The sequence below is a fragment of the Arctopsyche grandis genome, chromosome 6 (genome assembly GCF_051622035.1).
Source record: "Arctopsyche grandis isolate Sample6627 chromosome 6, ASM5162203v2, whole genome shotgun sequence".
Taxonomy (NCBI): domain Eukaryota; kingdom Metazoa; phylum Arthropoda; class Insecta; order Trichoptera; family Hydropsychidae; genus Arctopsyche; species Arctopsyche grandis.
Window position 1 is genome coordinate 28,200,532 of NC_135360.1, and position 13,962 is coordinate 28,214,493.

General features: G+C 31.4%; 1 protein-coding gene across 1 annotated transcript in view; it reads right to left on the minus strand.

The window, feature by feature from the left end:
• Positions 1–13,962, minus strand: part of rsh (Rap GTPase activating protein radish) — a 126,539-nt gene that overhangs the window by 91,214 nt on the left and 21,363 nt on the right. The window contains exons 4-6 of the mRNA XM_077432355.1: positions 11,473–11,659; positions 6,298–6,453; positions 5,974–6,220 (exon numbers count right to left, since the gene is read on the minus strand). Coding sequence (XP_077288481.1) covers positions 5,974–6,220; positions 6,298–6,453; positions 11,473–11,659 — 590 coding nt within the window. The remainder of the gene's footprint in view (positions 1–5,973; positions 6,221–6,297; positions 6,454–11,472; positions 11,660–13,962) is intronic.

Consider the following 13,962-nt stretch of genomic DNA (forward strand, 5'->3'; position numbering starts at 1 on the left):
AAATATTCCCCTCCCAAATTCTATTTATGTTGTTTTTTTATAAATATATTTTTATTTTTAGTATATTCTTTTGTGTAATCATTTATTTAAAGCTACCAATGTGTCATAATAAAGTTTGACAATATAAATAAAATTGCATAGACTCAATTTATCCAAATCGTGAAGTCAAATACATAGTACATTCAGATCAGTGTTGAATCATATTATTATTATATATACACATACTAGTGTTGTTCCCGTTGATTTCAACGGGTGGTTTTGGAAAGGAATTGATACACGAATTAAAAAATAAAGTTATATGTTATATATAAATATAATGTAAAGTCACTCACGGGCATGTATTAATAGAAAACATTGAGTGCGCGCATTATACGCTCACCGATCCAACCCATTAACTCGTTCTAAATCATGAATGAAAGCGTGTTTGTATGTCTTCGTGGATGTGTGTATGTCTGTATGCTCCCGCGCAGCGCATCTGACGCTGACGTCACTCGTCACTCAGTTTGCCGTCACTTGGCGCTCAATATCAGGAGCAAATGTCAGACATACACACGCCACATCCCTATAGAGGATGCTTAAAATGCACCCATTGGTCAGAATGTATCGTCGTTGCCCTAATTGGTCAAACGCTTTAGTATACGTGGACCACTTCTCGCTGATTGTTTGTACGCCTCGTTCGCCTGTTTTTATTTTATTAAATATCTCTAGTCACAATATATACTCCGGGGATTATAAAATGTGTTTTTTTGAAATCTCGATACTGGTCAAGATTTCAAAAAAAAAAATATATATAAATATATATATATATATATATATATATATATATATATATATATATATATATATATATATATATATATATATATATATATATATATATATATATATATATATATATATATATATATACATATTATTATAAAAAGTCTCACGTTAAGTGTTCTTTTATTCGGAAATACGCTGTCTTAAATTTAAAGCAAAGGTATTATAATGCGGAATTTGAAAGAGGGTGTATTCAGTGTTAAACGTGCGTATAAATTAAGTATCGGATGTATCGATACTTTTCAGTATAATAATATAGCCGTACAAAATTGGATTTTCATCTCACAGGGCCACTTCAAAAGATCAATAGCACGGAAAGTAACGCAACAGTGAACGACTGAAAGTAATGTTAAAGTTAGCGATGCTTCGATTCAATCCAACAAACAACGCATACAGGAAATTGTAAAATCATCTAAAATTTTGGTGCTACTGTCAATTAAACAAAAAGTAATTTAAAATGATTAATTTTTAAATTTATTCACAAAAATTGTATATTTTTTCAACAAATTACAATAATTCAGATCTTTTTTGAATTTATCATTTAATATTGTACACAAAAAATCTTTTTTTTAATTTTTATTTTAATGTTATTGTTTTAAAGGCATAAAGAGGAAAAAACTCAAAGGCTTTATACATTTTTTGTATATAAAAATGTACCGTAAAACAGACATGCCAAAAAGGTTTCAGCAATCGTATAAATTCATAAAGCATGTTTTCTTTGACTAAAACTTTTGAATACAATGTATAAACCGTTGTGTAAATATTGTTCAAATAAAAAAGGCACGTCAAAGTGTCTTAAATGTTATGCATTAAATTTCCAATGAATCTATGCGTCTGAATCTATCATTATGGATGAATTTTCCGACATTTTCCGGAGCGGAGCTCAGTTCAGCTCCTGCGCGTCCGATATTCCAGCACGCTCAAAGGCATTTCAATACTTCAATTCGTGTTTGCAATAATAAATTCGGTCCTTCCGGATGATTTATTGGTTCTGTCATTTTTTCGGATGGCCGTCATTTAAGTCGACTCGGACTGGTAAAAGCCTTTTACGCCGGCCGCGCCATATTAAACGCCATAAAAGTGTAACACAGATACATTACGCGACCACGCCATTTATCACCCGAGAGAGAAAACTTTTCTTGGTGACGTCGACCTGCAGAGTGAAAATTCTTTTCTGAAAAGCTGACTTTTCATTTGCAAATGCGAAAAAAAAACCTCCGTACACCTACGACACCCGTCATTGATAGTGTCTACAGACAGCAAAAGAATGAAAATATATTTTACCTTTGATATATGTTCTAAATTGAAAAAAGCATAATAATCTAATAAATAATTTGGAGAGAGACTTTGTATGTATGTAACCTTCGTTCGTTGGTTCGTATTTTTTTTCGATTCATAGTAGCCGATTCGATTTTTTCGAATCAAAGGATTCGAAGTCCCCGGGGGCGAAGGCGCCGAGGGCGAAGCCGCCTTCGTGCCGGGGGTGAAGCCCTAGGGGTCGTAGTCACATTTGGTGCAGGCGCCGCATTCTGGTATACATATGATTTCGAAAGAGACTTACTATATACATATGTTTGTTTGTTCGTGACAGTCAATTTAATAAAAAAAACAAATGAGTATTCAAATAAATTTATATAAAATAAATTTAATAAAATGTTTACTATTATATTAGTAATGAAGCCGGGTAATACAGCTTGTAATAATATAAAACCAAAATTCCTATATTTATTATAATTAAAAAAATGCACAAACTACTATTTCAAATTCAATATATTATTAATAATAATATTCAAAAAATAACCATAAGATTTTCATATAAGAAGTTTTCATGACATAAGAATTCAATACTTGAAACGATATTTCAACATTTATTTAAGCCATTTTTTACTTTCATTATTTTGATAAATGCAAAATAATTACATATTGTGCAAGTGTTAATGAAACATCATTAATGTAAATTAAAAAATGTAATTTAAAGGTTGATTGGTGTTTTTAGGAAGGACTCCGTATGCGGTTAGGTTTATTCATATTATATTTTATTTCAATCGAAAATAAACACTCGCTTTTACAGATGACTCCAAATCGACAAGTATACTAATACAGATACAATACGATCAATATAATCAATACAAATTTTACAATGCGAATTCATTCAAACATCATTCACATTGACATGTACATATAGAGAAATTTTGCAGAATTTTATTATACATATTGGCGAACCTAAAGACGTTGAATAACTTGAGATTTGCAAGAGAGATTGGAAAACAGAATTTACAGGAACCGTTTCAATGAAAATCAGAAAAATTGGCAAACTCTGATAGGAAACGATCGACCTGGAGTCACAAATCAACGTCTGACCAGCAGCTTCTAGTGGGAATCGAACCGCTAACCACTATATGCTAACCACTAGTCCACACTACTGGATATATGCATATATATAATTGGGTCAGATCTAAAAATCGCATAGAGTATGATACTCAAAGATAAATCACATAGAGAAGACGATCTTTTCAATACGTTAATAAAGCTTCTCTTGAAGTATACATATGTACATACTTTTACGACTTTGGCAATCATAATCATGCAGATTTTAAAAGTTATATCGGGTTCAAAACCAATTGGGCTATTTTTTCTAAATAAATTAAAGTATAAAATCATTTTAAAGTAGTAGACGAAAAAAACGATGTTGAAGGCACAATGATATTGAAACTGGCCTTTGAGTTACGCGCGATAAAGTTTCAGATTTTTTTTAAACCGTAGTATTATTAAAAAACATGTGATACGAAGTTTTTTGATGTAAAATGAAAAATACTAATCAGTGCCTAAAATAAAATATAGCCTTCGAAAATTGCTAAAATTTATGATGTTAACAAATTTTAATAGGCTGGCGGCAGTACAATTTTTTTTTTACAATTCTTATTCTTTTTTTTACGAACTCTTTATGAAACAGAAAGTCTTTTCCAACTTGATTTGATTCCAAATTCCGAAATTCGCTATTTCTGATGCACCCTAATCGTTATGTACTAGCGTGTGAATTTAATATTCAGTGATTTGATTGAATGAATCAAAGTCATCACAATTGAATATCATCAGTCGAAGATTTGTCAGTGGTTGTCTGAATCGAATTACCGAGTGTCAGAAGTCGTACACGTGGTAATCACATGCCTTTTCCTTTTTGATCGATTTCGCTACACTAGCGTAGTATTGGCTACGCGAAAGCTACGCCAATACTGACAGTTCAAATTTACACGTCCGTTCAACTAGACAGCTCAATCGTACGAAACGTCAATAAATGGATTTGCCGACTGTTTCTAAATTTAACGCCTACTACTATTCATAATGTATATACATACATATGTATACATATAGGAATATACGTATGCAGCATTTGGCAGGCAAACGTATGATTCCTGTTGAATGTGCATTTCAATCCTTGTATTGAAACTACAACGAAATGTTTCATAACTGTCTATACTTAATAGAAGTTTTAAGAACAAATACCCATTTTGATTTTTCATAAGTTTTCCGATGTTATTAAATTGCTTATGATCATTAATATACATATGTATGTATATGTATATTCTTAATGTGATCAATAACCTATATGACTGAAGTAAATCTTCATTCATTTTCATTTAATAAAATTTTATAACATAAATTTCAAAATTTCAAACATCAATTTAATGAGTATCCTAAAAATGAACCACTAGTGGTTTATTATTATATGTATATACTTAAATATTGTATATATGTACTAGTAGTTTTACCCGGCTTCACTTGGTATTTGTAATATAAACCGCTTAAATATAGCTTATCTAATAGTAAACATTCATTTGTGATATGAATCGAAAAAAAAATTACGACAGCCAATAAGTAATGAATTACACACACACACAACGAATGGTTTTTTTATACATATAATATATACGGGAACCGGAACTGAAAAAATAATCCCGATCCGGAACTAAAAAAGGAATCGGGATCCAGAACTGAAATCGGTATCCGGATCTGGAACTGAAAACGGAATCGGTATTCGGAACTGAAAAAAAACCCTGATCTGGAAATGAAAAAGAAATCCGGAACCGGAACTGAAAAAGGAATCTGTAACCGAAACTGAAAAAAGAATCCGTATCCGGAACTGAGAAAGTAGTCTGGATCTGAAAATGAAAAAGGAATCCGGAACTGTAACTAAAAAAGAAATCCGGAACCGGAACTGAAAAAGGAATCCAGAACCGGTACTTAAAATGGAATCGGGATCCGGATCAGAAACATGAATCGGAATCGAAATCTGAATAGAAATCGTAATCGAAATCAATATCGTCGTCATGGAAAATGTAGATTATTTCGATCACGTCATGGACTCTGCACACCCAAACCTTACATAGATACATTAAACCTTAGAAAGTCTCATTCATACCCTTCAGGTATATACACAGATTACCTGAACCCAATCTACTTTAGGTCATTGACTTTAGAGAGTCTTTAATTAATATTATGTACTAGATGTATTATGAGAATTTATAATAATTGTAAATAGGTTTTTGAGCTATTTTTCGTATTATGCTGCGCGTTAATATTAGAATAATATAATACTTTGATTACTAACCAAATTAAATTACAATTGTAAACTAGAAAATGATCAGAAGATCAGTAGCTATTAAAATAGATATAAGATGTATTGTGAACATAATTTAGTAAAAATAAAAAGCATTTGAAAATCAAAATCAAACAAAGTCTCATTCGAAATTATATATTAGATAGCAGTATATTATTTTTTCTATAAAAATTTTATATTAAAATTCGACGTATCAAAATGCAATTACGTAATTCAAATATGAATTTTGATACGTAGAATGTGTACATACATATACATATCAGCTAGATATTGGCGTGTAATTCAATATTCTTTCATAACGTTATTATACCGACTTTTTTCCCCGCATAAACCCGGACGAGGCTGAGCGAGCACCTGAGCGTAAATATGCAAAAAAAGCACACGTAAAATACTTTCATCATTGCCCATCACCGAGACTTTACAACCACCCAAACCAAACTATACAGATGAGCTCTATCGACGGTGAAAATAACGATGGGGAAAAAATCTGTAAATTGTTCGATTCAGCAAAAAATTCAGCAACGACGACTCACCTGAACTGATCCCTCGAGTTTAGAGTCTCCTGTTTGATGCTGAGTATCACCGGTCCCAGATCTTCATCATTGGTGAAATAGTTCCAGTGTTCCGTCCCATAGAAATATCTCTCGTACGTTTCCTGTTCCACTGATGTCAGTTCGAAGCCTGCCGACGACTCCCATTGCTGCTCTATCGTTGTTTTCTGTCTAGGTGGACTCTCATCTTCCGTATCCTCTTCGCAAAGAGCGCTATCCCTCCTTCGACCTGTGAAATTAAGACATCCCGTCAAATACGAAGGTCTCAGAGTGCCTAAAATTCGATATGGAGTTTTCGAAAATTACCTCTATCTCTCCTCGGAGGATCCAACTCTCTGCCTGATTCGTGTTCCGATTCGCTCTCGTCCCATATCGTATCCGTAGTTATTTTTTGTCGGGAACATTCAATCCAATACCCGGGAGTGGGTATTAAATTGTGTGGAAATTCCTCGCAAAACTCATCTGAAACACATTTTTCGTTAATGGAAAATCGCAAATCATATAGCATCGATATATCTACATACATACATACAACAATGGTACATTTAATTTACAAATTCATATATGAAAAGGCCAATATGAAAATATTATGTATTGAAATTTTCTATATTGGAATTTACGATATCAAAAGTTTCACGCCCGGAGATGGGTTTCGATGCAGTCCATATTTTTTGCAACGTCTCAGCTAATATATTTCAATATTTTTCTATAAAAGTTGACATTTATTGAATGAATATTTACATATAAGCTAAATTCGCCGCAAGATAAGACATTGACCTTTTGAACTAAGCCATACAAATATTATATATGAGACATAAAATATAGATAAATTCAATCTGAGCTTAAAAAGTACTGAAAATAACCATACATTTATTTCATTATGAGAAAATTTAGTAATCATTAGTAGAATAACGCAAAAAAATATTGTAGAAGTGACAAATATAAACGTCATTTGAAACCGATAGGCTAAAATGTATAATAGCAATCAATTCGAGATGATAGTGATTTGTGAATTGCTAAAGTTTTAATACACAGATGTGAGTTTAAAAGGTTGTATGTTGATTTTAATAGTCTCAATACATATGTGAAATTTACAATATTGTATTTGAATTCAATTATTATTCGTACAATATTTCAATGTGTTCAACATTTGTTGATTTATGTAAAAAATATTTCGTTATATAAAATTTAAATGGCGTAGAAAATTTCGTAATATTGTTCGCGCACTTCAACCCTTAAAATGCATTACAAATGAAAATGACACCCGTCAAGTAAATTGCGTTTGAGAGACGTTATTCTGCTAGCTGGGGGGGAAGAGAGGAAGACTCTCACTGAAAATATACATCACAGCATCTCAAGAACAGTGTTCAAATTTCACGACGAATAATCGTTTCAGAGGCGAAAGACGAAGTAGATGGATGTTATCTCGCGGCGAAAGGAAAATATCTGGTGTCTATAGAGGAAAATTTAGTTTTCTCATCCCGTAAAATGTATTTTCATATGTACCTATGTATACCTGAGAAGGCCACTACTTTTAGCGGGAGAAATATCAATCTATGGCGGTCAAATCCAAAACAATATTTAATACATTTATGACTCTACTAGTATACTGTATATATCATCATATATATATATATATATATAAAAGCCTTATATATATATATATATATATATATATCCTTTGAATGCTGACCAACGCCGTCGGGATTTTGCCAACAAGTCCATGATGGGCGTTGGTTTTTGAGTATGTAAAAAATAAACAAGAATACTACCCGCTAAGCCTTTCCAGGTAGCATTGAAAAAAAATGCATTGAACATGGGTCGTGCAATCAGTGTCAATGTTTATAAATACTGGTTTACACCGAAATTTCTGAATTTATAACCATACCAGAATTTCTCGATGGAAATCCCTAATTGCTGAATATTTTAGATTGTGGCTTGGCATTGAGATTGTGAGTATTACATTTTAACAATGAAGAAGATGGAACAAGTTTTTGAAAAATATATTCATTTTTTGTTTATTTTATATTGTTGCAAGGTGTATTAGAGAGTCTAAACACACCTTTACAAAACTCAAAATCCTCGGCGGTAGTTATCTAGGATAGTTTTTTTTGGATTAGCTACAATTTTTGATTCCCGGAAAGATGCACTAAATTGCACTGAAAAGTAGCGCTGTTTCGAGAAGTCCTAATTTTCAAAGGCACTCAAAAAGTACTTACGCAAAAAAAGGTTAGCAACCTCGGATAACAAACAAATAACCCTTGACGCTTTTTTGTGGAATTCTATTGCGTTAGTTCTCCTTGAGCATCTTTGAAAGTTTGGATGTCTCGAGACTGCATTTTTCCGGTCACCACAATTTTTACACCTGCTTTCTATTGGATTTCTAAATAATTCTAGTTGGATGTGTTAGAGAAATTTTCAGCGTGGCGGGCGTCAGCACTCAAAGGGTTAATTAATTTTTCTATTGGTGTTTTATATTATCTATATGTAGGTAGGTAGGCAGTTTTTACTTATAATATACCCGATTAAATTTTCATCGGTTCTATCACTATATTACAGGTTAGAAATTGCTTACATCACCCATATAAAAAAATACATAACGTTAATTTGATTTAGCGCGGTTTTGTACCATTTTTTTCATATTATACATAATTAAATATAAATATTTAATTAATTATATTTTAAAGGTATTTGAAAAAAATACGACCACAATGCGGATCGAATACAGAACCGACAAATGTATTTTTATTTAATAACTTAATATGCCATAACCCATGCGATGATATTTTATCACAACACAAGTATAACTAAATTAAAATATAACATATTTCGGCACAACACATAAATTCAGTTCAGACGAACAAATCTTGAAATCGTCAATTTGATTTCCCATCTCAATTTTTAGTGGAAAATTTATGTATTATTGTTTTATATGATACATGTATAAAATATTCCCTAACGTTTCAAAATTCTAAATAATATCTTAAACCTTAATTTGATCATTTACACACACACACACATCCCGCATAAATTAAATTACATTACCTCCGCAACACGAATATGATAATGATACTGTATATTTTCTTTAACGCACGCCGTAACGTTTTACGGACAGCGTTTACTTTCAGCTTCAGCGACTTTTCCGCACGAATTTTCCAGGAAAATAACACAAAATTTGAGCCACTCGCATTTGTAGATAACACCAAAGTCCACTCACTGTAGGTTGAACACCAAACAAGTCTTTAATTTAGAGCTTGGCGTTCCAACTTAGAGTGAGCGGGCTTGGTTCGGCTGCAGGTCGAATCCCTCTTTGGCTTGGTCCATTCTGAATGTTTTTCTCGTTCAGTTTGTTTATTACGGTCGAATTTGCCATCAATCAATTCACAAGACAATGTGTCAATATATGTAACTTCCGTTTCGCACCATTCCATTCGGCTTATCTCCGTAAAAAGCATTGCCACTTGCTTTATCGACGTATTACGCACGGCGTATCTCTATAATATATTTTTTTAATAACAGATATGTTCGTATGTCTGTATTTCTACGCCGGGAGTGGAAAAAATGCGAAGCGTGAAAAATGATCATTGCCAATATTCTTAGCATCCATATTTTTCATATCTTTTATTTGATCTTCCCATATATTTCTTCTCGGCGTATTTTCTCTCACATCATAGTACTTCATATAATGACATCAAATCCATCTTCGATAAATTACCAAATGAAAATGCGAAAAGTCACAAAAGGCATTGCTATATTAGACTTTTTTTTTCATCATTATTTTATGCAACATTTATTTTCAACTATGTATAATCATTGCACCATATTTTATTTTGCGAGTTTGCATTGTGAACATAATCTAAAAGATAAAACCCGCACGAATCTAGGATTCCAGACATGATGCAAATAAACTCTTATCAGATTATCATTTTGATAGTTCTAATTAGACGCGCTAATAAGTTGTAATACAAAAATTTCACAGATAATACACCCTAAGAGTTATGTTATTCGTTTAAAAAATGCATTCACTAATTTAATGTTCATAATAATCATATGAAGAACAATCGATAATTATAGAATGAATTTGCTTACTAATTTGGAATGACAATGAATATAATTTCTTGCTTCAAAAATGCTTTACATATAGAATGTATGTACATATATGTATATAATATGAAAAAAAATTACAAGTTGAACATATTTTTCTTTTACATATAAAATTTAAAATGGTTTAGTTTAAATTATGTACAATATAATACATATATATTTTGACAATTTTCATATTATAAAGAAGTATCTTTTGTGACAAGCTCAATTTCATGCCTACTTATAAGCAAAAAAAATCCTTCTGTCACAGAAAAGTGTCCAGATAAGAAATACATATCCCTAAAAATTCTTTGTTATTGTCATGAAAGGAAAGAATAATTTTTAGGTCGGGAGATTATGTTAATTTTGTATGTAATTTACCACAAACAAAAATTTAGTCAAATTTTAACGGTAGTGTATCAGATTTTTATATACATACATATGTAGCATTGAATTAGAAATATACTGCAAATGTAATTATTCATCGGGTTTACATACGAATACTGGAATTGTTATTTTACAGTTTAATGATATTTGAAATTAACAACAGTTCCATGTATTTCAGCAATTTTCGGAACTTTACACAAAATTTTATATATTTTTCACACAATTTTGATGCAATACTACAAGCTGATTATATGTAAATCCCCAGGCCAATTAATTTTATTGTTATTAAACCGCTATTCATTCCCTGATCAACAATATAAGAACTTCTGGTATGCAGAAGATAATCGAATCGAATTAAATAGCAATTTCAAAAGCTTGTTTATGTCATTTTGTAAATATACATAGCATACAAAGAAAGCATACGAATATTGTAAATATACACAGCTCTTCGTATATGTATATAGGATTTTTTTTAAATTTTTTCTTATTCACAAACCTTATAAATTAACCTCAACCTCAAATTACATCATGAAATCTTACAACTTTCTTTCACTACTTAATTTATCTAAATTATAGTTCTAAGCTCCTTCATTTATGCTAACCACATAAATAGACCAAAATAGTCAAAACCTATTTGATACAAGTCATTTTTAAATTTGTAAATTATATATAAACTTTTTAGCTTTAGCCTATCTACAAAATAAATTTGACAGATTTCAAATACACCTAATGTCGATGGAAAAATTTGGATGATACTAGAACTGAATCCATCCATTATATCAGAATTATTTGACAGTTTCTTTAATCATACATTTCAAACAAATAGTTGACATATTTAATATTTAACATACTTGTAAAATAATTATAATAAATCTTATTTTACGTTGTATACAGTATAATACGGGGATATGTGTGTTTATCGTTGTTTATTATTGTTTATATGTGTGTTACTATGGAAATTTTCTCTTTCCAGGGGGCTTTCTAATTAAATATCTATTATTTTATAATTACCTGAGCATGCTTGCGGTGGCAGGGGGAAAATGAGTGTTGTACTGCTTTTCCTCCGGGCCACGGCACAGCCCAGAGATTGCGGCTTGAAGCTGCGTAGCTGCTGCATGAAGTCACTGCACTCCATGAGGGCCACGTCTGCAAAGTGCAAATCGCACAGAATGGCGTTCTTGAAGCGGCGAGCCCGCTTCTGCAACAATCACCGCATTACACTAATTATTATACAAAATCCGCATACTTAGAACATAGACGTGGAAGTATCTGCAAAGGCCTCAACACGTTTTCAGACCACTTTGTATGCTTGGTGAAGCGGTTGAATAGCTTCAATGCTTCATTAAGAGCGGTCGTCGCCGACGAAGTAATGCATTTTTTATTGCTGCAAGTTGCAAGTGCAATCAAAGGTAATGATGCAATTCTTTGGTGAGCTTTTGCCGAGTAATTTTGATTTATGCAGTGCATTTTTTTTATTCAGCTCATAACATATGTACTTAAATAAAGTATATATTATATGTAGGTATGTAAACATATGTATGTAGATATGCAGCAAACCAGGAGGGATAGGAAAAATATAGAGTGAATTATAAAATATAGAGTGAAAAAAGAAAATGTTATAGGCGTTTTAATAATTAAAATTTGACAGCGAGATGGCAGGGCGAAAAGTAATCAAACTACCGATGTGAATGATGAATGTGACAGATAAACGTCACCGTATAATACGATGCAGTATTTTCAAACGTGTCTAATACGATATTTTTTCACCATCGTAATTGCGGATGATACCTTAACTTATATTGATTACTAAAATGAGCAATATGGCAAAGTATGAAAACGATCGGATAAGGGATATAAAAAATGACCGCTTACACGAAAACCATGTGAAACGTATAAGAGGTTAGTACAAAAGAAAAAGTTATAAGCGTTTAGACAACTGAAATCTGACATGGCGAAAAGTGAGAATAGTCTAAACAAACGGTGGATAAACGTCAACGACTATCTGGCCGGACAGATTTCAAACGCGTCTTACACGATATTTTTGCACCATCGTAATGGCGGAGGATTCATTTACTTATATTGATGACCAAAATGAGCAATATGGCAAAGTATGAAAACGATCGGATAAGAGGCAAACTTTTTCCTGAATCGTAATCGTAAGTGAAACGTAAAGGAGGTTTGTAAAAAGAACACGTGGGTGAGAAGTATGATAAGGTTAGTTGACAGAGTAGAGTGAGTGAATAGATTGATAGCAATGAGTGGGTCACATAGCTAGAATAATAAATGAAAAAAGTGCTCGAATGGTACTTGAGAGAATGTAAAAGGGTGCAAGCAAGGCCACAAGGGAGATGGGTGGATGAAATAAGAAAAATTAGTAGGATGAGATGGATGAGAGTGATTTAAAACAGAGAAAAAAATGAAGCGTGTTGAAAAGGCCTTCTTACAGCAGTGGATGATATATGAATGAAAATGATGATGAAAGATTTGTATTTAGATATGGTTTCACTAACGGATTTTTTTGTTTTAAATGGTCAGTTTTATTAATAAAAGCCAGTAACTTTTATGGAAATTTAGTAGTAATAGTATAAGACACGTACATATGTATGTATATGTAGATAAAAATCAAAGGTTTTAAGTTATTTTAAGACAAACTAATATAATTAGTTAGTGATAGATAGTATATCTCACTGATCATCTTTTAAAAAATCAAACAAAGTTACTGACTAAATAAATAAATAAATACAGGTCGATAGTATGTGGTGTTTGAGAGAAAAAATGATAATACTCAAAGCTATGTTTTGCATTTGAATGATTTAAAATTCAATTGAAGGGTTAATATAATACTACATGTAATAAAATTGTATAAAAAAGTGGATTTTCCAATGAATTTACATTTTTAGAGTCATGATTTACTTTCCCCGAACATAATAAATTTAGGATAAAAAGTGAAAATTTCCAAAAGTCGAAGGAAATTTTATAATATTTATTAGGTAAATTAAAAAAATATATTAATTAAATAATAATATAAGCATAGAACATTTTTATGGAATATAAAATAAATTAATTCAACAAACTTTGATGAAATTGAATTAATTTCAAACTTTTTAAAGGATTTTGTGTTGGCAAAATATATTATGAAATCGATTAAATTTCAATTTTAACATAATCACATGTATATTTTAACAGGTTTGCTAATTAATATGATACATTGGTTAAAATATAAATGATATTATTCTACGTATTGGATATACATATGTATGTATGTACACGCATATGCAAATATTTACACACGCCTATGAATCACCCTCAACAAAATTTAAATATTATATATTTATGATGCCCAAGGATGAAGTTAATAATTCGAAAGAAGTAACTTTATCGATTTTTTACAGTGCCGTTTAGGAAAGTTTGGAGGAGAACCTTGAATTATATACGAGCTAATGACACTCAGTAATTAAACGCTCTATTCAATTTTAACGAACTCCCTACAATATAATAGGT